A 26,979-nucleotide genomic window follows, 5' to 3' on the forward strand; every position below is an offset into this window, starting at 1 on the left:
CCTGTGCAGGAGCCTGAAGCCTATAATGGCACCTTCACCGTCTTGTAAGTCACTTATCCTCATTCGTTCTCTGCATCCTGCCTCACATGGCAGCCTTTTCCTTGAGACACTTGTGGGCTTTCTTCATTGGTTGACTTTCTGCTTTTACCTTTTACTTGTCAGATTTTCCTTATCCTCATTCTCCTTTGTACTATTGTGCCCCTTCTCCAAACTTTTACCTGTGATTACTCTTTACTTCTTTATCCATTTCTCTTTAGTCCCATCATATCATTGCTTACCTCTTCTCTTCTGAGTTTGCTTCACTCTCTTCACAGAAGCATATTCCTCTGGGTGGCACCTGTGGCTCAAGGAGTAGGGTGCCAACCTCATATACCAAGGGTGGCAAGTTCAAAGCCAGCCCCGGCCAAAAAAAAACAACAACCCAGGTCTGTCATTTATTAGTTTTGTGACCTTGGGCAAGTCATTCCACTCTGTGGCTCAATTTCCTCATCTTTAATATGGGGATTGTGATACTTACCATTTCATAGGATTGTTGTGAGATTTAGGGGTGGGAGTACATGTAATACTTACATGTGTATCAGTGCCTAGCATATATATGAATGTTAACTATTATTATCATTATTCAGTCCCTTAATTATGTCCAGGCCTCATCTTTGTACCTGGTTTCCTGTATGTAGTGCCCATTTTGTGCCCAACTCAGGGAAGAGTATGACATTATCTCTAGAATATGAAAATTATAGGTAGGAAGAAAAGAAATAGGCATCAAAAGGGAGGTGGTTTATAATTAAGTCCTAAAGAGATATAGAGACCATAGATTCTGTAATTCACCAGAATCTATAATCATTGACCTATGGAGGTCAGGGAAAGCTCCCTGGATAAGCTGAAACTTTGCCTGGGGCTTAAAAAGCATCTATAATCTGTTAAAGAGAAACATTGGGAGTAAAGCCTAGGCAACGGCATGGCTGCAGGAATGATGGGGATTTAGAAGACCAGTCTTGCTTCCAAGAATTGGGTTAGGAAGCAGTGGAAAACGTGATTATGAAAAACCTTGAACATCAGATATGGGAGTTTGAAAGTTATATGCAATGAGGTATGGAGAGCCATGGAAAGTTTTTAAGCAAGAGAAAGAAATGATTAAGCGCCGTGCCTCAGTCGGTAAGGCGCCGGCCCCATATACCGAGGGTGGCGGGTTCAAACCCGGCCCCGGCCAAACTGCAACCAAAAAATAGCCGGGCATTGTGGCGGGCGCCTGTAGTCCCAGCTACACGGGAGGCTGAGGCAAGAGAATCGCTTAAGCCCAGGAGTTGGAGGTTGCTGTGAGCTGTGTGAGGCCACGGCACTCTACCGAGGGCCATAAAGTGAGACTCTGTCTCTACAAAAAAAAAAAAAAGACAAAAGGATTATTTTAGAATCCATACATAGCATGCTCTAGAGGGGGAAGCTTAACTCTGGGAAACCAAATGGTAAGCTTGTCTAGCAAAATTTAGAAGTAAAGTGAGAAAGGACTAAAGCTGAGTGCTTGTGATAGAAGTGGGAATAAAGTCCCGGGGATACTACAAAGGAAGGACAGGATTTAGTGACCAACTAATGAGTTGGGAGAGGATGTGTATAGGGAAGGGAGAAATCAAATGTGACTCCATGGTTTCTGTCCTGCATGATGAAGATAATGATGGTTGTGGAATACTATGCAGCCTTAAAGAAAGATGGAGACTTTACCTCTTTCATGCTTACATGGATGGAGCTGGAAAATGTTCTTCTTAGTAAAGTATCTCAAGAATGGAAGAAAAAGTATCCAATGTACTCAGCCCTACTATGAAACTAATTTATGGCTTTCACATGAAAGCTATAGAGGGAAGGGGGAAAGGGAGGGGGGAGTTGGGCAGAGGCAGGGTGATTGGTGGGATTACACCTGCGTTGTGTCTTACAAGGGTATATGTGAAACTTAGTAAATGTAGAATGTAAATGTCTTAACAGAATAACTAAGAAAATGCCAGGAAGGCTATGTTGACCAATGTGATGAAAATGTGTCAAACGGTCTATAAAACCAGTGTATGGTGCCCCGTGATCGCATTAATGTACACAGCTATGATTTAATAATAAAAAAAAAAGACAATGATGGTGGTATATAACAAGTGCAGCACTCAGAGCCAATTTGAGGGAGAGAAGATCAGTTTGGGCATTTTTTTAAATTTCTGAGCATTAAACAACCAGAAAGCTTCTGGTTAAATGGAAATGTGCATTAGGCAGACGACTGTCTTATTTCTACCCCTGCCCCCAACTGGGAAAAATACACCTATAAAGTAAATAGGTAAAATTATTGCTGAGGGGCGGCGCCTGTAGCTCAGTGAGTAGGGCCCTGGTCACATACACCCGGGCTGGCAGGTTCGATTCCGACCCGGGCCAGCTAAACAACAATGATAACTGCAACCAAAAAATAGCCAGGCATTGTTATGGGTGCCTGTAGCCGCAGCTACACGGGAGGCTAAGGCAAGAGAATTGCTTAAACCCAAGAGCCAAGAGTTTGAGGTTGCTGTGAGCTGTGATGCCACAGCACTCTACCCAGGGCAACATAGTGAGATACTGCCTCAAAAAAAAAATTTGTTGCTGAGGAATAGGGAACAGTGTTAAAGGTAAAGATTTAAAGTTATCCACAGAGCTGAAACTGATTGTAAGGCATTTAACAGTTTGCTTTCAAACATGTCATTCATGGATATATTTACACTTTTTTAAAAAAAGTCATGGAAATACATGTGTGTATATATGTGTATATGTGTGCATGTATATATATGATATATGATAATTTATTATTTTTTATTTCTTCATGGGTTTTCCCTGCACTCTCTTCTAGTATTTTTATAGTTTCATGTCTTAAGTTTAAATCTTTAACCCAGTGAGAATCTATCTTAGTTAATGGTGAAAGGTGTGGGTCCAGTTTCAGTCTTCTACAGGTTGCCAGCCAGTTCACCCAGCACCATTTGTTAAATAGGGAGTCTTTTCCCCGCTGAATGTTTTTAATTGGCTTGTCAAACATCAAATAACAGTAAGTAGCTGGATTCATCTCTTGGTTCTCTATTCTGTTCCAGACATCTACTTCTCTGCTTTTGTGCCAAAACATGCTGTTTTGATCACTATCGATTTATAGTAAAGTCTCAGGTCTGGTAGAGTGATTCCTCCTGCTGTGTTTTTATTTCTGAGTAATGTCTTGGCTATTCGAGGTTTTTTCTGATCCCATATAAAATGAAGTATTATTTTTTCAAGATCTTTAAAGTATGATAGTGGAGCTTTAATAGGGATTGCACTAAAATTGTATTTTGCTTCCGGTAGTATGGACATTTTAACAATGTTGATTCTTCCCAGCCATGAGCATGGCATGTTTTTCCATTTGTTAACATTTTCAGCTATTTATTTTCTTAGAGTTTCATAGTTCTCTTTGTAGAGATCTTTCACATCCTTTGTTAGATAAACTCCCAAATATTTCATCTTCTTTGGCAGTACTGTGAATGGAATATAGACCTTAACTGTTTTTTCAGCTTGACTATTGTTGGTATATATAAAGGCTACCGATTTATGAATATTGATTTTGTAACCTGAGACACTGCTGTATTCCTTGATCACTTCTGAAAGTTTTGTAGTAGAATCCCTGGTGTTTTCCAGATATACAATCATATCATCTGTGAAGAGCAAACGTTGATATATGATAATTTAGACACATAAGTGATTTTATCCATTTATTCATTCATAACTGATATTATCTTCCAAGAGATTGCACAGACAGGAAGTTAAGCTTCTGAGGAGATGCCTTATTATTTGTGCCCATAGCCCCACATTCTTTCTTTCTTTCTTTTTCTTTTTAGACTTTCTCTTCCACACGAATTCTATTGTGTACAGAAAACAGTGCATACTGTCATGAGGCTCTGCCACATCTTCACATCGTTTCCGTTTTTTCTCCTATGGTTTCTCTTATGTTTAATGAGACTGAGGACCACTGAAAACCTTTGCCACATTATCGATATTTGGAAGATTTCTCTCCAATATGAATGTTCGTATGTTAAGGTTTGAGCTCTGGTTAAGGTCATTGCCACACTGTTCACATTTGTAGGATTACTCTCCAGTTTGAATTCTTCTATGCTTAGCATGCTATCAACACCAGGTCAAGGCACTGCCGCAGTCTTCAAATGGAGGGTTTCTCTCTGTGTGATTTCCTCTGTGTACAGTGAGGATTGAATTTGAGTTAGATTTTGCCACACTGTCCATATTTAAAAGGTTTTCCTCCAGAATAAATTCTTAAATGTCTAGAAATGTTCACAAACTAATGAAAGTCTATGCCACATTTTGACCACTGTAGTTTCTTTCAAGAATGACTACTTTGATGAACAGAAAGGGTCGAGTACAGTGTAAATGCCTTGCCCCCTTCTTCACATTTGTGGAGTTTCTCTCCACAAGAAATTCTGTTATGTTCACTATGAGTTTAACTAAGGAAAAAGGCTTTAGTGCATTCTCTAAATTTGTAAGTTTTATGTCCAAAGTAAATTCTTTGAAGTACAGAAAGGTTTGAGTCACAGTTAAAGGCTTTGCCACACTCTCGACATTTGTAGGGTTTCCCTCCAGAGTGAATTCTTTGATGTCTAGAAAAGCTTGTGTAGTACTTAAAGGATTTTCCACATTCTTGACCTTTGTAGGGTTTCTCTCCAGAGTGAATTCTTTGATGTCTAGAAAGGTGTGAGTGGTGTTTAAAGGCTTTGCCACATTCTTCACATCCGTAGGGTTTCTCTTCAGAATGAATTCTTTGATGTACAGAAAGGTTTGAGTACTTGTTAAAGGCTTTGCCACATTGCTGACATTTGTAGGGTTTATCTCCAGAATGAATTCTTTGATGTCTACAGAGGAGAGAGTGCTGGTTAAAGGTTATGCCACATTCTTCACATTTGAAAGGAATGCAGAATCAATTCTTTTTCTCGTCCAGAAACATGTGAGTGTTGCTTGGTAAGTTTGTCACATTCCTTATAGTTGCAGGTTTTTCCTCCAGTATCAAAATTCTCATGGTTACGATATTTTGAACTGTGGCTAAGACATTTGCCATCATTTTCACACGTGTCCAGTTTCTCTCCAGTATCGAATCTTGAGCAAGACTGAAAAACTTGGCTACCTTCTTTGCATTTGGACTGTTTTTTCCAATATGAGTGATCTTATGTTCTGTAACAAGTGACCAGAAGTTAGAGGCTTTCCTATAGCTTTTACAAGTAAAAGTTTTCTCTAAGGTATATATCGTTATTTGTCCATTGAGATTTAACAATTGTCTGAAGGTGTTCAAAGAGTTACTACATTGGAATACTTTGCCATAGGTAGCTGTTAATCATTGGTGAAGTCCACTGTAACTTACTTTCTGCTCATCACACTTATACACACTTTCCCAATATTTTGTTAAGTTTAAATTCTCGGAGCCATAGCTTTGATATCTGGTCAGGATCATCTCTGGAAATAAAATATTTGTGCCCCACTCTTGAAAACGGTCTCCAGTATAATGAGTATATAGAGCTGGGTGCTTGACTAGTGTCTGGTGTGTCTTCGCCTTCCAGGGTTCTTTGCTTTGCTCCAGACAGGGGATGAGTTCTGGCTTAGAGACAGTAAGACCCAGGAAGAACAGGTTTCTGTAGGTCTCTAACATGACTTCCCCATACAAATGCTGCTGAGCAGGGTCCAAGCAGGCCGACTCTTCCATAGAGAATTCAACAGACATGTCCTTGAATGTCAACACTCCTTTGGATTCTTCCCTGAGGACCTTTTGAATGTCACCACGAGGGAGGGACGCTGGGCGCTGCAGGCAGACAGCTGCTCAGACAGCTCTGGGCATTTCCCAGCTTCCGGGATGTCCCGGTGTCCTGCAGGTCAATTCTCTGCAGAAGCAGAGTGACAGAGGCTGCTGCAGAGACACTTAGGATCCCCAGGAAAGGGAACAGCTGAAGAGGAGGCCGTAGCTCAGAGCCCAACTCCAGAGACAAACGCTGCTCAGAATCCTCGGTGCCGCCTTCTTCTTTCTGGCTGTGCATCACTTCCCAGCTCCCGAGATGTCCCAGTACCTGCAGGTCACAGGGTGACAGAGGCTGCTGCAGAGACACCTGGAATCTCCAGGAATCCCCACATTATTTCTTGATTAATTGTGCAAACTAGGAAGCTCATAGCTCTGGAAATTAGAAAACTGGAAGTATTTTCTGTATTTGAATATCGCCTGTGTTTCTTCACAGAAATTTCCAAGGAAATGCTATTTCTTACATTGATGAGAATGTATGGAAATCATACTGTTGGAGTGAGAAACTGTGAGTATACTCTCTCCAGATATGAGTACAAAAACTTAGCTGCATTGTAAGATCCTTCCTGGTCCAGAATTTTGAGGTCAACGCTTCTAAGGAAAGGTGTTTCTTCCTCCACATCTCAAATCAATGTCTGTTGATTATAATTCTATGATTATTTTAAAATTAAATTTGTTGGGCTCTCTTTAAAAGAAAGAGGCAATTTAAATGTATTTTTATTATGTAAGTAATACACATTATACTCTTAATATATAAAAACAAAATAACAGGTATAATGGAAACCCTCCTTGTGCCCTGATGCCTGGTCCCTGAGGTAACCACTACCCCTAAGTATGGTGCATATCCTTCCAGACCTTTCCCAAGTATTTGCCTACATACATATTTACATATAGCAAAATGAATTTTTTGTGTGGCCTTACGTTTTTTGTTTTATAGAAATGGTAACATCTTACAACTTGATTCTTTCACTTCATGATACATGTTAGATTTTTCTTTCACAGCACTTAGAGGGTTACCCCATTCATTTAAACTCTTGCATCATTCCATATTATGGATTCCATACTATGGATGTGGCATGAATTATTTAATAATTCCCTTATGGATGGATGTTTAGATTATGTCCAGTTTTCTTTTCTTTTTCTTTTTTTTTTAGACAGAGTCTCACTGTGTCACCCTCGGTAGAGTGCCCTGACATCACAGCTCACAGCAACCTCCAACTCCTGGGCTTAGGCGATTCTCTTGCCTCAGCCTCCCGAGTAGCTGGGACTATAGGCGCCCGCCACAATGCCTGGCTATTTTTTTGTTGCAGTTTGGTGCAATTTGGTGGGGGCCAGGCTCGAGCCTGTCGCCCTCGGTATATGGGGCCGGTACCCTACTCACTGAGCCACAGGCAACACCCTCCTATGTCCAGTTTTCTTGTTAGGTACATTGCTGCTTCTTTGTAAACTTGGGCAAATATTTCTGTAGAACAGATATCTAGAAATGGAATGGTTGATATGAGGACAATGTAGGTATTAAATTTTAATTGTCCTCAAAAAAGTTGTGCCAACTTATACTATACTCAACCGAATATGACAGCCTTTTTCCACTGAGTATTCTCCAACTCTTTGCTGATATGATGGGTGAACAAAAAGGGTCTTTTCTGATTACTCTCGAATTTAAATACCTTTATTTGTTAAAAGTTGGTGAACATTTGTGTTTCTTCTGAGTTTTCTGTCCTTTATCCATTTTCCTTTTGAATTATTTTCATCATTTTCTTATTAATTTATTAAAGCAGTCAATTTAGATACATAAGTTATTTTGGAAAAATACAGTAGTTTGTGTGTCATCAGTTCAACTTGTATAGGCGATCTCTGAGTTTTCATTTTTGAAAATAGAGATGTCATTTTATTTTCCATGAAAGTTTGTCCCCTTGTAATATGATTCCATTTATATAAAGTTCAGGAAGAGGCAAACTAAAGTATGTTGTGTGTGACTGACATGTAACAGGTGAAACTATATTTTGAAAACAAGGAAATTACTATAAAAGTTAAGATAGTGGTTATCTTCAGAGGTCAGAGAGAGGGTTGTGATTGGAAAGGGCCACACGAGCTTCTGGATGCTCATGGTACTCTTTCTTGACGTGATGATATTACATGGGTACCTGCTTTACAATTATTTAAACTGAACATTTAAGTTATATGCATTTTATGCGCATTGTATTTCTCAAAAAAAAAAAAAAAAACAAAAACAAAAAACATTTTTTAAATGCGGGGAAAAGCCTAATGACTTCACTTGTAGCCTGACATAGGTCCATGTGGGGCTTTAATAATAACATTTGGGGCTCGGTGCCTGTAGCTCAAGCGGCTAAGGCGCCAGACACATACACCAGAGCTGGCAGGTTCAAATCCACCCTGGGCCTGCCAAACAACAATGACAACTACAACCAAAAAATAACTGGGTGTTGTGGCGGGCACCTGTAGTCCCAGCTACTTGGGAGACTGAGGCAAGAGAATCTCTTAAGCCCAGGAGTTGGAGGTTGCTGTGAGCTGTGATGCCACAGCACTCTACCCAGGATGACAGCTTGAGGCTCTGTCTCAAAAAAAGCAACAACAACAACAAAAAAAAAAAAATTGGGGGGAAAGAGACGAGGAAATGGCAGTTCTGCTGGTCTTGATTAGAACGAGAGTTGGGTTCTAACAGGGTTGTTGTGATCTAGAGAGTAGGCATTAAATATAAAATTTGGTGGGAATAGTGGGTAGGGGTGTGTGTGTGTAGAGATTTGGACACAAAAAGGAAAATGTGAAAAAAGGTTTGAATGAAAACAAAGCAGATGTTGCCACCTTGAAATTAAATAAGAATGAGTGTATTCAATTGGCACCATTACCCAGGTTTCCTCCACAGATAGGAGTTAGTCCGATATGGCAAATTGTTTGCATTTTTATTTAGAAATAACCTCTTCCTTTACACTGTTGGTGGGACTGCAAACTAATTCTACCTCTTTGGAAAGAAGTATGGAGAATCCTCAAAGAACTCAAATTAGATCTCCCATTTGATTCCTCAATCCCACTATTAGTCATGTATCCAGAAGAAAAAAAAAATCATTCTATCATAAAGACATTTGTACTAGGTTGTTTATCGCAGCTCAATTTACAATTGGCCAAATTTGGAAACAACCTAAATGCCACCAACCCAGGAATGGATATACCAAACTGTGGTATATGTATACCATGGAATACTATTCAGCCATTAAAAAAGATGGAGACATTACATCTTTTGTATTAATCTGGATGGAATTGAAACACATTCTTCTTAGTAAAGTATCAGAGTGGAGAAGCAGGAATCCAATGTCCTCAATACTAACATGAGGCCAGTAGATAATCTGATACATTCCCACATAAGAGAAAAACTCAAATCAATTCAAGGTCTGGGATGGGGAAAGAGGGAGCAGGGAGAGGGGAAGGAGGAGGATGGAGGTGCTCCCACTCAATGGGCCCAAAGTTCGAGTGCATGGCACACTTCTTGGGGGCAGTACACAATTATAAGAGGAACTCTACCTAACTAATGCAAACATTGTAACCTATTTCTTTGTGCCCTCAGATTAACCCGAAACAATAATAAAATCTTAAAAAAGAAATAACAAATAACCTTATCCTTTTTCAGAATTCTCAGTGAAAATCATTTGACCGAATTACATAAAGATTCATTTGAAGGCCTGCTATCCCTCCAGTATTTAATCATATTTATTTATGAGCTTTTAGTGATATTATCTGTAAAGTGAATCAGGGGTTCAAATTAGATAATCTCTAAAACTTCTTTCAGCAATAAAATGCTGCAGTTCTCTAAATCCGTGTAGCGTTTTAGCCCGTCTCTAGCCCATCTCTGTGCATTTTTAGTTTTTAAAATCATATAGATAAGATACGGATAGAAAAAAACTTTGCTTATAAGGAAAAAGTGGTAATAACATCTGAGCAATTATTGACACCCATTGAACCTCGTTTTATAAGTTTTATATATCATCTGCTTATATTTATATTTAGTCTACAACCCATAGAGCAAATCTAATCCACAGTCTGTTTTTATTTACAGCCTGTAAGTTAAGAATGGCTTTTACATTTTTAAAGGGTCTGTAAAAGAAAAAGAAAGACAAGAATATGCAACAGAGACCATATGTGACCTACAAAGCCTAAAGTATTACTATTTAGCCTTCAGAAAAAGGCTAAATTTGGGTGGCGCCTGTGGCTCGAAGGAGTAGAGTGCCAGCCCTAGGTGCCGGAGGTGGTGGGTTCAAACCCAGCCCCGGCGAAAAAAAAATGCAAACAAAAAAAAAAGAAAGAAAGAAAGAAAAAGGATTTGAAAAAGTTGGTTTAGTAGCATGAGAAGAATTAAACTGTAAGTTGTTGCTCAAAGGAAAGGAAAGGAAAATATAGACCATCTACACTAGTTTGAATACCATTAATCCAGAAGTTTTTGATAATTTAATCTGAATTAAATTAACATTTAACTATTAAATAAGCAGATGAATTATAAAGAATAAATACATTTAAGAATATAAAATATTAAAGAATATTAAATATTTAATATAAGAACATGATATTAAAATCATATAGAAATGATTTAATTTAATCATATATTAAATATATATATTTAAGAGAATAGGCTGGCAGTGAGGATTTCATAGCAGAAATTACTATACTCTTATTGAAAATAGTTGTTTAAGGACAGGTGCAGTGGCTCACACCTGTAATCCTGGCACTCTGGGAGTCCAGGGTAGGAGGATCCCTTGAGCTCATGTGTTCGAGTGCAGCCTAATTGAGAGTGAGACTCCCTGGGGAATCTTCCCTGGCAAGGGGAAGGAAGGAGGCGCCAATGTCTAGGGATGAAGGCATGTTTGTCCAAGAGCCTTGATGGATTAGTAGCAAGAAAGCCAGGCCAGGGGAGAAGGCTTGTCCAAATGTCCTGGTTACTGATTAGCCAAATCTCAGAGATTCTCTCTGCAAGGGGGGAATCAGAGGGGCAATTAACCCATTTGAAAGAAAGGTCAAGATAAATACTTCTCTAATCCTGCAGTTTAAAAAGATAGCAAGTTGGGTTTCTGGAGCCTTCACTGGCTTACTGGAGAGCAACCCCAGAGGATGGGACATGAAAAGGAAGGGCTAGAACAAGAGAGGCACTAATATTTATAGAACCCTTACTATAGAATCATAGGGATCCATCCACCAGCCCCCTAGAAGAGGAATTGTGACCCTCCCCCTTCCCTAAGCCCATTTTGTCCAGGGAGGAAATCTGGTCTCAGATAGGTTAAGTGCTTTCCCAAGGTCACGAAGAAGCTGCAAAGAAAAAGCTTTTTCTTCATGCAACAGGTACAGCCTTTTCCTTGCAAAAGGTAATGGCTGCTCCGGGCTAGAGAAAGTTCAGGCCTGACCGGCAGGAAGCCCTGACCGGCAGGAAGCCCTGTGACCTAGCGCCTGCGGAGGTCACAGGCAAGCCGGCTCCAGGACAGAGAGCAGGGTTTCAGGGCGCGGTGCCCCTGCTCCCAGACGACTGTGTGCCAGTAGGGTGTGAAAAGGTCAGGCTGGGGTGGGGGTCAATGGGCAGCTTCCCTTCCCAGGGGCCCACCCGTGTCCCCGGGCGGCGCTGCCACCCAGGCGGGGACCACGCCGGCCTGCCTGCACGCAGGCCACTGCCTGAATCCCAGCCGGGCGCCTCTGCCCACAGAAGACCAGCGCAGCGGAGCGCAGGCCTGATCCCGAGGACGCGGCCACAGCCCAGGCGTCGGGGACTCCAATCGCTGCCCTTCTCATGCCCCCGGTTGTCCCTGTGCTCCCTTCTCCCGGGGCTCAGTCTCGCTCGTCGCACTAACGCCCCACTGTCCACCTCCGGGGCCTTCAACCCGCACAGATGTCTAGATCCTAGCAGCGCCAAGCTGGGTATCCCAGATCCCCAGCGATCCCTCAGCTCCCGGCCACCAGATCTGCTTTTGGAATCCACTCTCAAGGATCAGACCGGCGTAGGAGAGACGGGGATCCTCTCGCTCCCCGCCCGGAATCACTCTACGCCGTCACTCCTGGCTGGGGATCCAGGGGGACCCCAGGCCGCCGCCGCCTGATCCCCTTCTTGGATCGACTCTCTAGTCGCCAGCCAGATGGCGCGGGATCCATTGGATGCCCTGTGCGGGATCTTCCCGCGGGATCCATTCCCAAGTCTCGGGAAACAGATTCTCTGACTTGCAACCAGAATCCTCCCTCCCAGCGGATCCAGAGCCCAGAGAGATCCTCCGGGTCCCCGCCTCTTCCCTGGCCAACTTTGCCAACTTTTCTCTCGGGGCCCCGGCCGAGCAGAAACTTGGCAGCCTTCCCCCTCGGCTGCCTCCCCTGACTCCTGGTGGGTCAGGACTGGGGGCAACTGGCCAGCCCCCACCCCCGGCGACCGCTGAGCAACCTACCCTGCAGCCGTTTCCGGCCCGCGCCGCGCCGCGCCGCCACCTGCCCGCAGCCCGCGGCACCTGCCCGCGCCGCCAGCGGCCCTGCGCAGCCCAGCCTGCTGGGGGCGGGGCCTGGTGCAGGGACGCGCCCCCGTCGCCATGGGAACTGCGGCGGCGGCGCCTGCGCGGAGGGGCTCCGGATGGAGCACTGCTCATAGGACCCGAGCCACTGCCTGGCGCCTGGGCCTGGGGACTGTCCGGCGGGTCAGAGGTCGGCAGTCTTCCCGGGACACACCAGCCGGAAGCTCTCTCGCCCCTCGAATCCCGACCCTGGTGTGTCCGACTAGGAACGTCACTTAACGGTCCCCGGAGTATCCGCAGGCACCATCTAGGTCTGCGCCCCGCAAAGCCTAAGGCAGCCCGGCGCTTGGTAAAGTCTGATCCAGCGAATCGCCGGGGCTGCGGGCGCCTGCCCGGGAGCGGCAAGGTCTGCGCGAGGCGTTGGCGCCCCCTCGCGGCAAGCACAGGCGCCTACCGTGTGAGAAGCCTCCTGCTGTTGTGCTAGGGTAAGGGTTGTGGGGTCATGGCTATAGAGACTTGCGGACGAGTTGACAGAATCATAGGTCACCCCTGGAACAGAAAATGCCTGTTCTGATATCCTTTACAAATTTCATTCAACAGATCTTTATTAAGCACTTACTGTACATCGGGTGCTGGAGACATAGCGGTGAAGCTGCTGGCAAGATCCAGGCTTTGTGAAGCTTACAAATATTGAAAAAAACAGGGCGGCGCCTGAGGCTCAGTGAGCAGGGCGCCGGCCCCATATACCGAGGGTGGCGGGTTCAAACCCAGCCCCGGCCAAACTACAACAAAAAAATAGCTGGGCGTTGTGGCGGGCGCCTGTAGTCCCAGCTGCTCGGGAGGCTGAGGCAAGAGAATTGCCTAAGCCCAGGAGTTGGAGGTTGCTGTGAGCTGTGGCCATGGCACTCTACTGACGGCAATAAAGTGAAACTCTGTCTCTACAAAAAAAAAAAAAAAAAGAAAGAAAAGAAAAGAAAAAAACAATTGCATGAGTAAATGGAATTGCATTTGTGACATGTCCTCCTAAGGAAGATGTGCAAAGCATGAATAACCAGAGGCCCTAAAATCATATGTGCCTTTATTGTAAGTCGGCTGGATTTCACTAAAGAGAGAGAAAAAAAACTTCACATTGTGTGGCTTCAGAATTGACAGGAGCCCTTTTGCCTCATCTTTCTCCTAAGTTGTTGAGGTATGTTGTGTGTGTGTGTGTGGCACAAGGGCGGCTCCCGTTGCACATCCTTTTCCACCACAACCTTTTTGAAGTTGGGATCTCCACCCCCATTTTATCAACAGCCTGAGGCTCCCTAGCAGACTCTCCCATAGTGATGAAATCCAGAAATGGTGGGGGTGGTGAGGCAGAGGCTTCATCAAGTCTTTTATGTTTTAGGACGGTCTCCTTTATCATCTGGATATCTTGAGCATAATAATGGATAGGACCAAACCCAGTGGCTTTTACCTATGACTGCCACTTCCAAGAGAAGTCTGTGAGGTCAGGAACGAATTGAAAATTAAAATCCCTCAAATCCACCTTAAGTGGTGCTTTTATATGGTACCTGTATGTTAGTTACATGAGCAAAGATAAATCATTTATTGTCTGCTCTTCTCTCTAGAACTTCTCAAGGAGAGACTTTTGTCTCTTATTCACTCCCCTGATTTCCAGTGCCTAGAGCAGAGCTCCACACACAGTAGGTGATGGATGAATAGATGCTGGGTGCATGAATAACCTGCTGCTCCTTCTCCTCCCTAACTTTAGAGCAGGGGTGTCCAACCTGTGGCCCCTGAGCCGCACACTGATCTCGTGAGGACTTTTCTTGCTTGTCTGTGGTATTGCAAAGTATGCCGGACCTTTTTCTTTTGCTAATCAGCTCTCCCTAGTGCTTGTGTATATACTGTATGGCCAGAGAAGAAGTTCCAATGTGTAATAGAGAAAAGACAAGGTTGGACGCACCTGCTAGAGAACTTCTTATCTCTGGTGGGAAAATTCCCATGAACAAGAATAAGTGGGCTGAAGGTTCTGCTTAACTAAATATTCCATGTTTCTCAGACAACTGAGTTTTCTGTCATGGCACTTTCTATCTCAGAACATAAACACTGAAGGGAATTAGTCATCCTTCCACCTCTCCCTAAGGCCCATTCCTCACCCTTGCAAGGCCCCCAAACCCAGATGTGTCCCCAGCCTTGACCACCTGCCCAAAAAGATATCCTCCAGCCCAGTCCAGTGTTTCAGCTTTTCCATCCCTCTCCAGCTTTGGGTGGGTGTGTGTGTCCAGAAGTGCCAAACTACAACTCCCAGCGTCCTCCTGGCCCCAGAAAGGGTGGTTCTTCCTAGTTCAGCTTGGCCTTAGCGGGCTCCCCCTGCATTCCTGTGTGCTCCCTCTCAGTGATTGTACCCTGATCAAAGAGGTGTCAGGTTGTACACTGTTTCTACAGCCACTACCCCCGCCCCTCCTGTCAGCTCTGGATTTTCTCTTCCTGAGGACAGAAGGCAATGCCACCACCCAGAGCCCTTCCCAAACCTCTTTTCTATGCCCTTCTGTCCCCTTCTCCAGGAAATCTGTCCTGATTAGACTGCCTGTTCTCAGAATCTTTGGCAGCTCTGCCCAGTAGAATTTTCTGCAGTGATAGAGGTGTTCTATGTCTGCACAGTCCAACATTGCCCACAAATGACTATGGAGCACTGGAAATGAGGTCAGCGGAACTGAGGAAATAAATCTTAAATTTTGTTTCATTTTAATTAATTTAAATAGTCACATGCCGCCATAGCTACTGTATTGAATTGTACAGCTCCACAACCCACACGCTCCTTGGCAGAGACCACGTTTATGCATTTCTTTTCTTTTTTCTTTTCTTTTTTTTTGCAGTTTTTGGCCGGGGCTGGGTTTGAACCCACCACCTCTAGCATATGGGGCTGGCGCCCTACTCCTTTGAGCCACAGGTGCTGCCCGTTTATGCATTTTTGTTGGTGCATATTTATCCATTTTGTTTTTCCTGTAATTTACCTGGTTCATGAGAGGGAGAGCCAGTATATTTGAAATGTTTTCCCTCAACACAAATCCTTTGCCCACGCCATGCCCTCTGCTAATAATACTTTGCCCTGGGGCGGCACCTGTGGCTCAGTGGGTAGGGCGCCGGCCCCATATACCGAGGGTGGCGGGTTCAAACCCGGCCCCGGCCAAACTGCAACCAAAAAATAGCTGGGCGTTGTGGTCTTGTAGTCCCAGCTACTCGGGACGCTGAGGCAAGAGAATCACTTAAGCCCAGGAGTTGGAGGTTGCTGTGAGCTGTGTGAGGCCACTGCACTCTACCGAGGGCCATAAAGTGAGACTCTCTCTCTCTACAAAAAAAAAAAAAGAATACTTTGCCCTCTGCCTGTCCACCATCTGGTTAACAACTACATGTCCCTCAGACCTTAGATTCTTCCTCTGAAACACCATCCCTGACTACCAAGACTGATTAGGTGTCACAGCCTCTTAGTCTTGTGCACCCCCCTCCTCCATTAAACTCTGATTATACTGAGTATAATTTCACAATTACTTCTCTCTCACTTTCTAGGTCCTTGAGGGCAGAGACTAGCATAGTACCCGAAACCCAGTTGACAATATTCATGGCAATCAATGTTAAAAAAGTGTTTTCACATGATAGGACCTAGTGCCTGATTCAGTAATGATACTAATGAAAGTACTTAGCTTGTGCTGTCTTGTTAAATACCACAACACCTGTGAAAGATGCTGCACTATTATCTCCCTTTTATAGATGAAGGATCAGAAGCTCAGAGAGGTTAAGAAAGTTGCTCAAGGTCACACAGCTAGTATCTCAGTCGGATCCCTGGAAAACAGAGCCTAAGGCAATATGTGCTAATGCTTTCTTGGAGATGTAATCCCAGCCCAGCAAGGGTAAAGGGAGAGAAAAGAAAGGAGAGAAATACAAGACATGCCTTAGTGGGCTGGCCACAGTGTCTCCACAAAACACTGCTGGAGTTCCTCCATTCACGGTGTCTCTGGATAAGCCATGTGAAACAGACCACTGCAGAAATGAAGGGAAAACAGACTATTGCAGAGATGAAAAGTGTCATGGGCTGATACCTCTCACCACTTGTTCACCATTAGTCATGGTTGGGCCCAGCTGCTTCTCACAGCTGGGTTGCGTTGCCTTCACCTCCAGGAAGCCACAGGGATAGCCAGTTCCATGCACAGCTTCACCTGAGCCTGTAAGAGGAGGTTCTAAAGCTCCCTCCTTCAAAGGGTCCAGGCAGGTCAGCTTGGTTGACACCCGAGGGTGTTGGGAGCCTGAGCCATGATGCAGGCCACCTCGCTTCAGGCCTAGCTGGCCATGCGGCTGCAGCAACTGATCCAGAATGCCTGCAAGGGGAGGGGAGGGGAGGGGAGGCTGGATTGTGTCCAATGCTGCTGGGAGGCCAGGAAGGCCACAGCTGGGCACAGCTGAGTGGTGCACCAGTAAACCTGACACAGCTAGTAAACCTCAAAACTGACATGTGGTTTAGGCTGAATCCAAATCCCTTCAACAACAAATAGCGATTGAAAGGAGAAAAAATAAATGAATGATGGAATAAGTGGGAGGAAAAATTAATAAATGAATGATGGAATGAGTGGGAGGAAACCGTGACAGTCATCACTCCAGATGCCCTCATTTTACAGGTGGAGAAACTGAGGCCCAGAGAGGCAGAGATGCCCCAAACCAGGGCACACCGAATGTAGGTGGAAGAGCTGGGACTTGAGCCTGTGTCTGAGGCTTCACTCAAGTTTTCTGCATGTAACTTGCTGGAGCCTCCTGCTTCTGACAGCACCAGCTCAAGTCATACCACCATTTCCTGAACATTGTTCTCACCAGCCCCGCATCCATTCCCCCTCCTCTGCTAACAGCACCTCAGTTTTCTTCCTGGGAATGACCCCATTCCCCACACTCAGTCCATGTGGTTTAGGGAGGTGAGCCTCATGGCATTCCTATGCTACCAGAATTCCCAAACCTCAAGCCCCAATGCTATGCCCCAGGACCTAGGTCAGGCCAATCAGAACATCCCATTTTCTTGGACGCATGATTGGTCCATGGCTGAGCATGTGATCCACATCTGACAGAGTTCATCACAGCACTTGCTGTAACTGCAAAGAAGAGCAACCCTTTCTTTTCTCTAGGGTTGCTGAGTCTAGGAATGTCAGCCTGGAGCCACTGATGGCCAACACAGTTAGAAAGGATCTGCCTAAGAATAAAGCCAACCAAGCAAAACACAGAGCAGAGAGAGAGATCCTGAAGATATTGCTTATTTACCTGGATCCTGCTGTGCCTGAATCCAGTCATATCAGAGAATGTTCAGTTATGTGAGCCAATAATTTTTCATTTCTCCTTGAGCCAGTTTGAGCTGCACTTCATCTCTTGCAGTAAAAGACAAGACAAGCACCTGGTCTGTGCCAAGTATTATGTGGATGGATGCTGGGAATAAAGACGTTTAAGATACAGTGTCTGACTCTGGGAGTTCCATAGCAGGAGAAGCTTCAAGAAACTGGGTATAGGCGAAACTTACTAAATGCAGAATACAAATGCCTACTTATAGTAACTAAAAAAATGCCATGAAGGCTACGTTGAACAGTTTGATGAGAATTTTTCAGATTGTATATGAAACCATCACGTTGTACCCCTTGATTGTACTGATGTACACAGCTATGATTTAACAATAAAAATAAATAAATTAAAAAAAAAAAAAAGAAAGAAATGCAAAGGTAGACTCAGCGCCTGAGGCTCAGTGGCTAGGGCACCAGCCACATACACCAGAGCTGGCGGGTTCGAACCCAGCCTGGGCCTGCCAAACAACAATGACAACTACAACCAAAAAATAGCCGGGTGTTGTGCTGGGCGCCTATATCCCAGCTACTTGGGAGAGTCGCTTAAGCCCAAGACTTGGAGGTTGCTGTGAGCTGTGACGCTACAGCACTCTACCTAGGGCAACATAGTGAGACTCTGTCTCAAAAAAAGAAACAAACAAAAGAAATGCAAAGATACGTGCACGCAGTTCCCTGGACTAGAATTACCAGGGCGAAAGGTAGCGGAGAGAGTGGCAAAGTTTTCTCCAGCTGGTGCTTAATTGTAGCTCAGTTAATCCCTTTGTGTGACTTCTGCCCGGAAAACACAGTCTCCTCACCCCGTCCCCATTTGGGGCTGGCTTTTCCTTCTTTGCCCACCCAGAGTGAAAGGCTGGATTTAAGGAACTGGAAAGGACACAGGCACACACCCTCAGAACAGCTTATCACACACGCCCGGCTTTGTTCCGCAACCTGAATGTTTCCTCCAAAGGGAAAATAACCTTTTATGAGGTCACAGACTTGGGTCTAACGCCGGAGCCTGAGCAGGAGTGTCCACATTGGAGGGTCCTGACCTGAAGTGCGGGGAGTCTGGAGGGGAGAGTGATCTGCGCTCAGGATGGGGGAGGAGAGGAAACTGGAACAGCTCCAGGGGATAGTTCAAGGTCCATAATGGGCTGGGGGGGGGGGCGGTCCATGAGCTCTGAAATTACAATAGTGTGTGTGTATGTGTGCACTGTGCGTTCTAATCTGCATAGGGAAAGCAAACATAGTTTTAAATCGTATTTTCAAAGGAAAGCACCACCTCCAAAAAATTAAGTCCCACGGGTCTAGGACATAGATTTAGTTCTGTACATGGGGAAACTGAGGCTCGGAGCCATCATAGAATTTGTTCCAAGGAGACACAGCCAACTTGTGACAAAGGCTGGAAGACAACCAGAATTGGACTGGCTGTGTAAGGGAGGCTTACACGAGAGGTGCAAGTCAATGTCCTCCCCAGGCCCAGCTTGGCCGTCTGTGGGTCTCAGCCTGGACAACACCTGGACCCCCCAGATTGGATCCAGTGCCCTTTCTCCATGCCTGCCCCCAGCATCACCCGGGCTTTCCTGTGGTCTGGAGCTGTGCCTGTATACATCTGTCCATACATCCAGACACGCACATACCTGCATACGACAGGCATATACCTGGACGTACCTGCTGATCAAAAGGCAGCAAAAGCACACAACTCAAGCTAGACTCATACCATGTCACACTCAGAGTCTCCCCCTCCCCTGGTGAACCCGTTCCTCCTGCAGGTGCCCCAGCTGGCGTAATGGTGGCTCCGCGGTCCCCTGTGCCCAGGTCAGACCCTAGAGGCGCGCTTGCCTCCCTGCTTTCCCTCCTGCCCGGAGCCACCCCGTCAGTACGTCTGGTCAACTTGACCTTTGTCCTTCACAATAGATTCAGAATCGGACCCCCTTTCCCTTGCCTGCCTTTCCTGCACCCTACTCTGATCCAGCCTTGTGGCTCACCTGACTTGACAAGGAGCTTTCTGAATGCTTCTCTCCAGCCTTCCCTTCTACCTGTTCCCCACCCAGGAGCCCGTCTTGTTCTGTCGCCCAGGCTGGAGTGGTGTTATCATACTCACTGCAGCCTCAAACTCCTGGGCTCAAGCGATCCTCTAGTCTCCTGAGTAGGTGGGACTACAGGTGTGCACCACCATGCCTGGCTAACTTTTAAAATGGTATTTTGTGTAGCGATGGGGGATTTTATTTTGTGTATGTTGTCCAGGCTCTCTCAACTCCTGGTCTCAAGTGATCCTCTCACCATGGCGTCTCAAAGTGCTGGAGTTGTAGGCATGAGCCACTGTGCTTGACGCAGAGTGCTCTCTCTAAAACTTAGGACAGGTCTCGTCATACCCCTGCCCACGACTGTCTACAGATTCTCCATCTCACTCAGAAATGAAAAGCCAAAGCCTGCAAGGCCCCCCGCTCTCTCAGTCCTCATCTTTTCCAGCCTCTGCCATGCCAAGCACCAGGGCCTTTGTACCTGCTCCATCTTCGGCCTGAAATATTCCTCCCTCCCTGACACCCCACCCTCAGGTCCCTGCTCAAAGTTCACCTTTTCTGTGGTTTTCCATGACCACTTCCCAATCACTCACTCTCTGCCTCCGTGCTTCATTTTTCTCTAGAGCACCATTAACATCCAGCATGTAATATACTGACTTGTTTATCTCCTTGCTGACTCTGTCCTTTGCTAGAAGGTAAGTTCCAGGAGGAGGGACTTTGTCTGTTTTCCTCACTGCCAAATCCCTAGCACCTAAAACAGTGCCTGGAACATAGTAGATACTCAGTAAGCATTTGTTGGATGGATGGATGGATGGACATATTGTTCTATCCTGTTTGTCTGTCTTGCCCACAAAACTCTAAACTCCTTGAAGTCAGGGACTACGTTCTGGTCATCACTGTATTCCCAGGGGTGGAGGGTTAAGGAGTCACACTGGGCTGGGCACGTCAAAGTAGAAGAAATGAATGATCAATCTGGTCTTTTAAAAACTGAGAACATGGAAGCCCAAGTCCCTATAGCAGCCACTTCTAAACTGAGTCACAGTTCTCCTCCTAAGATTCTGCCTGTAGCTGAATATGACTCTTCTAGAATCATCCATGCCCCCTAGACAGAGCGGGTGAGAGAGCTGACCATGTCGTAACCTTGGAAAGCCCTGAGAAACCACTGGAGTATTTGGCTTTTATTTTATTTTTTTTTTATTGGTATTTGGCTTTTAAATTAAACTTTAATACCACTTTGGGCTTAGGGCCCAGAGTTGGAGCCTGATTCCCTGAGTGCCAGCTCCACCACTTACTTCCTGAGCCTCAGTTTTATCATCTGTAAAATGGGAATGAGAATAACAGAATCTGCACTCATCAGGTGGCCATGAGGATTACATGCAAGAGGCACTGAAAGTGCTTAGAATGGGGCCTGTGAATGCTCAGGAATTGCTGACTGCTACTAAAAGTTAAGTACTGAGCAGGAGGAGAAAAGATTCAGTTCCTTTCAAGCTTCCCTTAGGTGGATTCCAGCTAATTGGAGCTTGGCCGGATGTGGTTTCAGGTTATTGCGCCTCATTTAGGTTTCTGGGCACCTGGACTGTTGGCATGATTTTCCCAGGTGACATTGAGCATTATCTAAAGAACAAAACTCCTTTCAAGGTCAGAAATGCCTAGAGGGCCACTGGTGTAGCCTGAGAGAGGCAAAACCACCAGCCTAGGTGTATTCAGCTATCCCCAGCTTCCTGGCTGGAATTACACCCCTCGGGATGCTACCAGCCCAAAGGAGAGGCTGATTTGAGTATAGAAGGGGAAAAAACAACAAAAACCATCCTCTCTCACTCAAGGGAGCACATCTCACTTGCTGGCAAGCAGCCAGGATGTTTTTCTAATCCCAGAGTAAAAAGCCCATGCAACTTGACCCTGACCTACCTTCTCAGGCTTATCTCTGCCCCTCTCCCTGCAACACACTTGCATTTTATTCCCCAGAACTATCACAACTCCCACTCCCATTTTCCAGAGAGTGTTAAATGGTGAGTATTCCCATTTTCTTAGCTCACACAGCTGGGAAGGGGACTATTCAGGCCTCTCTGCCTCTTTCCACCACATCACTCTGCTTGGTGATTCAGCCCAATACTCTCTGCCCCCAGAGATTTATAATCTTCTTGTACATATGGAGAAACTGAGGCCCAGGGCAATCTGGAACTTGTACCAGGTCCCACAGCTGGTAAATAAATAGTACAGGGCTGGTTGGCCTCCAAACCAAGAATTCTTGCCACATTTAAAGTGCTGGCCAGGCTTAGATTGATAAAGTGAAACCCAAGGTATATAACCCAGTGGTCTGGGAAGTCTGAGTGGATGCTCTTGGCATAGTTGGCAGGTAGCTGCTTTTGACCCCGGGAGTCTTTGGGCAGGCTTACCCCTCCAGGCCTCCCTTCCAGCCATCAATGACAGGCTTGCTGTTATCAAACTGCCTTCTAAGCTCAGACATGTCATTGGTGAACTGAATATTTATATCCTCCCCAAAATTTATGTGATGAAATCCTAACTCCTATGTGATGAAATCCTAACTCCTCCCCAAAATTTATGTGATGAAATCCTAACCCCTAAGGTTGCCCTTGGGCTCTGCCTATAGGAACCCGGACCAGGACGGGTGGAATAGGTATACTCATGACAACACAAACCCTAAAAACATTATGCTTAATGCCAGAAGTAGAAACCAAAGGTAAAACCTGAAGTCATACCATTTACATACGTGAGAAGTGCACATGTATTATACAACACCAATTTTGCAAAAATACCCCCAAACGCACATAAAAGAATTAACAGTGGTATTGGGCCGTGTGTGGTAGCTCACACCTGTAATCCTAGCACTCTGGGAGGCCAAAGCAGATGGATGGCTTGAGTTTAGGAGTTGGAGACCAACCTGAGTAAGATCAAAATCTCATCTCTACTAAAAATAGGAAAAAAAAACAAAACTAGCTAGGTGTAGTGGCACATGCCTGTGGTCCCAGTTCCTAGGGAGGCTGAGGCAAGAGGATTGGTCAAGCCCAAGAGTTTCAGGTTGCTGTGAGCTATGATGCCACAGCACTCTACCCAGGACAACAGAGTTAGACTCCGTCTCAAAAATAAAAAAAAGTCTTATTGATTAAGAGGCATTAGCTGTTGGACAGGGTGGCTGCTAGAAACAGCATTATGTGTGAATTTTAAAAAGGCATGCTCCCCCAAACCCCAGTAGAAGCATCCCTTTTGGGTAGAGAAGGCTTGATGGGCAGAAAGAATGAATGAATGAATGAAACATGAGAGGTGCCTTGTTGGACCAGTGATGATGATTTACCATGCAGAAGGTGGAGATCTGTTCAAAGGTCTGTAAGTGCTAACATTTATTCTATTCTACTTCCAGAAATTGTTAGGGCAAAGGGTCTCCCCCACCCAACTCCAGGCTCAAGGGGGAAGGGGGGGCTAATGTCCTAGGGTCTGTCCCTAGCAGCAGATTCCTGGCTGGGGTCAGGGGGATCTGCCAGTCCCTGTTTCACCTCTTGCCCTGGTGGTCTCTATTACTAATCTTGCTGGTTGAAACCTAGGTCAACAATACTCCCTAATGGTGAGCAGCGTGTGGGCAGCTCTGGGGCTGTCCCTTACCTGCATCTCAGCCCTCAGCCTCATCTCCCCTGCGTGGTTCCAGACACACACTTTCTCCTTTGGTGTCCTCACCTACTGCTCTTCGCCTCAAGGTGACAGCTGGAACCAGAGCTGTGTGACCTTCAGGTCCCTCAAGGATATTTCTGACTTTCCTTGGAAGGTGAGACCTGGGTTCACTGATTCCTGAGTCCTCTGGGGGCACAGTCCAACGCATCATGGGAGGGAAGCTCAGTGAATGGGATGTGAAGGGCCTTTCCTTGCTACCTGGGTGTCCCAGTGTCTGTGAACTCACCCTTAGTCTCTCCTATGAACTGAGACAGGTTCTCAAACCTGACAGCCTTTAAGAAACACCTGTAGATCTTTGCAAAAATGCCAAGTTCTGGGCTCCACCTGCATTCGCAAGGCAGTCACCTGCCCATACAGCACCTCTGTGCATAGGAAATAGCACCCCTTCTTCAGGACACTATACTGCCATCTGCTGGGAAATAGCTGTAATCAGTATGCAAATCTATGATAACCCCAAAGGTATCTCCTAGAGTTGCTCAGTGTACAACCTGTGCACACCTACCTGACCACTGCTCTAAGCACTGTTAGGTTTAGAAATGAAAGCTAAGTCCCTGTTGTGATGCATGTTACCAAGAGCAACAATGGGGAAAATGGGTAAGGACTCCTAGTTTGGTACCTCTAAGGAAGAATGTATAGCCTTCAAAACTGATCATTGCAAAGGTGGTGTAACAACACCCACCAGGTGCCTTTCCTGGTGATCCTGACATGTAGCAGGTACTTACTAAAGTTATGGTGTGGTAGCCAATCAGTCTGGATCTTAATTCTGGCTCTACCATTTAACTTGCTGTGTGTCCTTAGGCAAATGATGACAATTTCATGGACCTCTGTTTATATGTAAAATGGTTATAATAATAGAATAGACCTCATGGGGACATTGTGAGGACTCAGATGCTGGTCATTTAAGAAGCAGCAGCAGCATCCACTGGCCCCTGTCCCAGCCAAAACCCTTCCTCTTATTTCTCCCTGGCAGGTCTCAGCTGTGATGCTTCTCGGAGGCTGGCTGCTATTGGTCTTCAATGCAATTCTCCTCCTGTCCTGGGCCCTGGCCCCCAAAGGGCTGTGCCCAAGCAGGGTCAGTGGCCCAATGCCAGGGGTGCAGGCAGTGGCAGGTAAATACACTGGCACATATTTAAGTGCTGTAGACATATGGAATGAATGAGTGAATGAATGAATGAGCCTATGAACAGAGTCTGGACTTCTGGGTCAGACCTCAGAGATAAATCCGAGGATTGTCAACTATCTTGGTCCTGTAACAAGCCAGAAATTGAGGGAAAGAAGAGATGGCATCCCTAATGCCACCCATTCATGCCCTTACCCAACTCAGTCCTAATAATCTGTCCCCCTTGGGCCACCATGGTTGGGCAGGCATGTTGTGCACTACACAAAGATGCACATCCAAGAGCTCAGGAGATGCTCAAGCCTTGGCCATGCTGTACTTACTAAACTGTGAGCCTCAGGTGCTTTTCTCTAACTCACACATAGCTTTCGGATGCGGTGGCCTAAGTCTTGATTGCAACCCTCATTCAATTAATTCTCTCACCTGGATTATAGCAATACTCCACACGGGGCTCCCTGCTGCCACCCTTTCCCCCTGGAGTCTGTCTGCCACACGCTGGAAACTGAAATCAGATCATGCTAGTCAGCTCAACTTATCCACCCTCCAGTGGCTTCCCATCACCCTGAGAATAAAATCTAAACTCTTTTACCTGGCCTAAGATGGCTCACATGATCCTGCCCCCATTCCCTCTCCATCCGCATCTCCCCTACTCTGCCAGGCTCAGTGTGTTCCAGCCGTCCTGGTTTGCTCTGTTGTTCACACACCCCATTTTTGCTTCCTCTGCCTGGAGTTCTCTTTCTCCAGATCTTCTCATATCTCGCACCCCACTTCATTTAGGGCACTGCTCAGATATCACTGCCTCCACGGGGGGCTTCCGTGACCTCTAGTGAAGGGAGCTTCCCTCTCCTTATAATCTCCATCCTCTTACCTTGCTTTATCTATTTTTGCAGCACATCTTACTTACCTGAAATATCTTATCTACCTACTTGAATTTTGTCCACTCTTTTCCACTAAATGTCAGCTCCGTGAGAGTAAAGACATGTCTGTGTGCCTTCTTATCACCAGGGCCTAGCACAGTGCTCCACACATCTTAGATATCCAGTAATTCCAGGTCACTGGAATTTGCTGAGTCAATGGGTAGAGATACGGTCCTTGCTCTAGGCTCTAGTGTCTAGTTGGCAGGGCTTGGGAGGATTAGGTGGTTACAACTCACTGGATATTTGGAACAACGTGGATGAGCGCAGGGTGGTAAGAAAAACTCCAGGAGGCATCTGACTCAGTGCATGCAGCATGTTGAGGCAAGCTTCCTCAAGGAGGTATCTCTTGACCTGAGTGTGGAAGGATGGGTAGAAGTTAACCAGAGGACAAGGGCATTTCAGGTAATGGGAAGATCAGGGGCAAAGGCAGGGAGACAAGAGGGCAAGACATACACAGGGAACTGAAAGTGGGCCAGTGTGGCTGGAGACACCCGGGGAGGCTGTGGGGCATCCGACTCTTCTGTACCACCAGGAGTGCCTTGAGGCACGGAGGTGTCTGGTTCACTTCATTAGTATCATTAATGCCCACTACAGCACCGCTACAATTTTGAAGAATGAATGGATGAACTGATGGATGGATAGATGGATATTTTAGCACATGGATGGTGGGTGGATAGGGAAGATGGGTAGATTAGAAAATCACCAGATACATGGAAGATTAAGTGGGGGTCAAGTGGCTAAGTAGGCAGATGGATTAATGACCGGATAGGTGGGATGGAGGAATGGGGAGAAGTGGGTAAGATTATGGTTGAATGAATAGATGAGTGGATAGACAGGAGGGTAGAAGGGTAGCTGAGTGAGTGAGTCGATTGAAGGAGCGATGAGCCCCTAAATAAGTGAATGAATGGATGGGGAGGTGGTAGAGGGGTTGCTAGTGGGTGGATGAGTGAATCCTGGGATGGAAGGTTAGCCCGGTGCCCTTTGATCGACAACACAGTAGCTTTCCTTCCTGTCATTTTCAGCCACTGCCACCACTGCGGGCCTGCTGGTTTTCCCAATCAGCCTGGCTTCCCCATTCGCCAAAGCAGTCTGTGAAGGCTCCTCTGTGTATCATGGTGGAAGGTGCCAACCAGGCTGGGGCTATGTGATTGCCATCTTCAATGGAGTCCTGGCCAGCCTCCTGCCTGTGATCAGCTGGCCTCGTGTGACCATGACCAGCATCCAGGGGATGATTATCTTCTTCTCCAGCGACACAGACAGAATCATCCTTATGCCGGAAATGAACAAATAAAAATCTCCCAGGAGAAGCAAAAAGAGTGCTAGATCTAGAGTTGTATGAAATGGTCACATAGCTAGTCTCAAATCCAAGCTCTACTGCTTCCTTGTGGTGTGACCTCAGGCAAGACCCTTCACCTCTCTGGACCCTAGTTTTCCCTTCTATAAAATGAAAGTTGAAATAATGCCTACCTCATGAGGTTGCTCTGAGAATTAACTCCAGTTTCTTTATATAAGTAAAGCACTTCGCACCATGTCTGGCACACAACACTCAATAAATGTTAGCTACTATTATTATAATCTCTACCTCACAGGGTTGTGGTGGGAGTTAAATGTAT

General features: G+C 45.6%; 1 protein-coding gene across 1 annotated transcript; it reads left to right on the plus strand.

Annotated features, from left to right (window-relative positions):
- The first annotated feature begins 12 nt into the window (after positions 1–12).
- On the plus strand, positions 13–26,815 carry LOC128584235 (LHFPL tetraspan subfamily member 7 protein-like). Its single transcript, XM_053589295.1, has 5 exons — positions 13–44; positions 6,243–6,314; positions 23,209–23,426; positions 24,303–24,441; positions 26,389–26,815. Exons 2-5 carry the CDS (start codon positions 6,257–6,259, stop codon positions 26,655–26,657), a joined length of 684 nt encoding a protein of 227 aa, XP_053445270.1. The 5' UTR covers positions 13–44; positions 6,243–6,256; the 3' UTR covers positions 26,658–26,815.
- Positions 26,816–26,979: the final 164 nt, after the last annotated feature.

Source organism: Nycticebus coucang, chromosome 4 (assembly GCF_027406575.1).
Source record: "Nycticebus coucang isolate mNycCou1 chromosome 4, mNycCou1.pri, whole genome shotgun sequence".
NCBI classification, from domain to species: Eukaryota; Metazoa; Chordata; class Mammalia; order Primates; family Lorisidae; genus Nycticebus; species Nycticebus coucang.

Excerpts from the sequence above, each read along its gene's own strand:
- LOC128584235 (XM_053589295.1), top strand. The coding sequence starts at position 6,257 with ATGCTATTTCTTACATTGATGAGAATGTATGGAAATCATACTGTTGGA. Across the intron at positions 23,427-24,302 it reads TTTCTGACTTTCCTTGGAAG|GTCTCAGCTGTGATGCTTCT; the intron begins GTGAGACCTGGG and ends TCTCCCTGGCAG. Across the intron at positions 24,442-26,388 it reads AGGGGTGCAGGCAGTGGCAG|CCACTGCCACCACTGCGGGC; the intron begins GTAAATACACTG and ends TGTCATTTTCAG.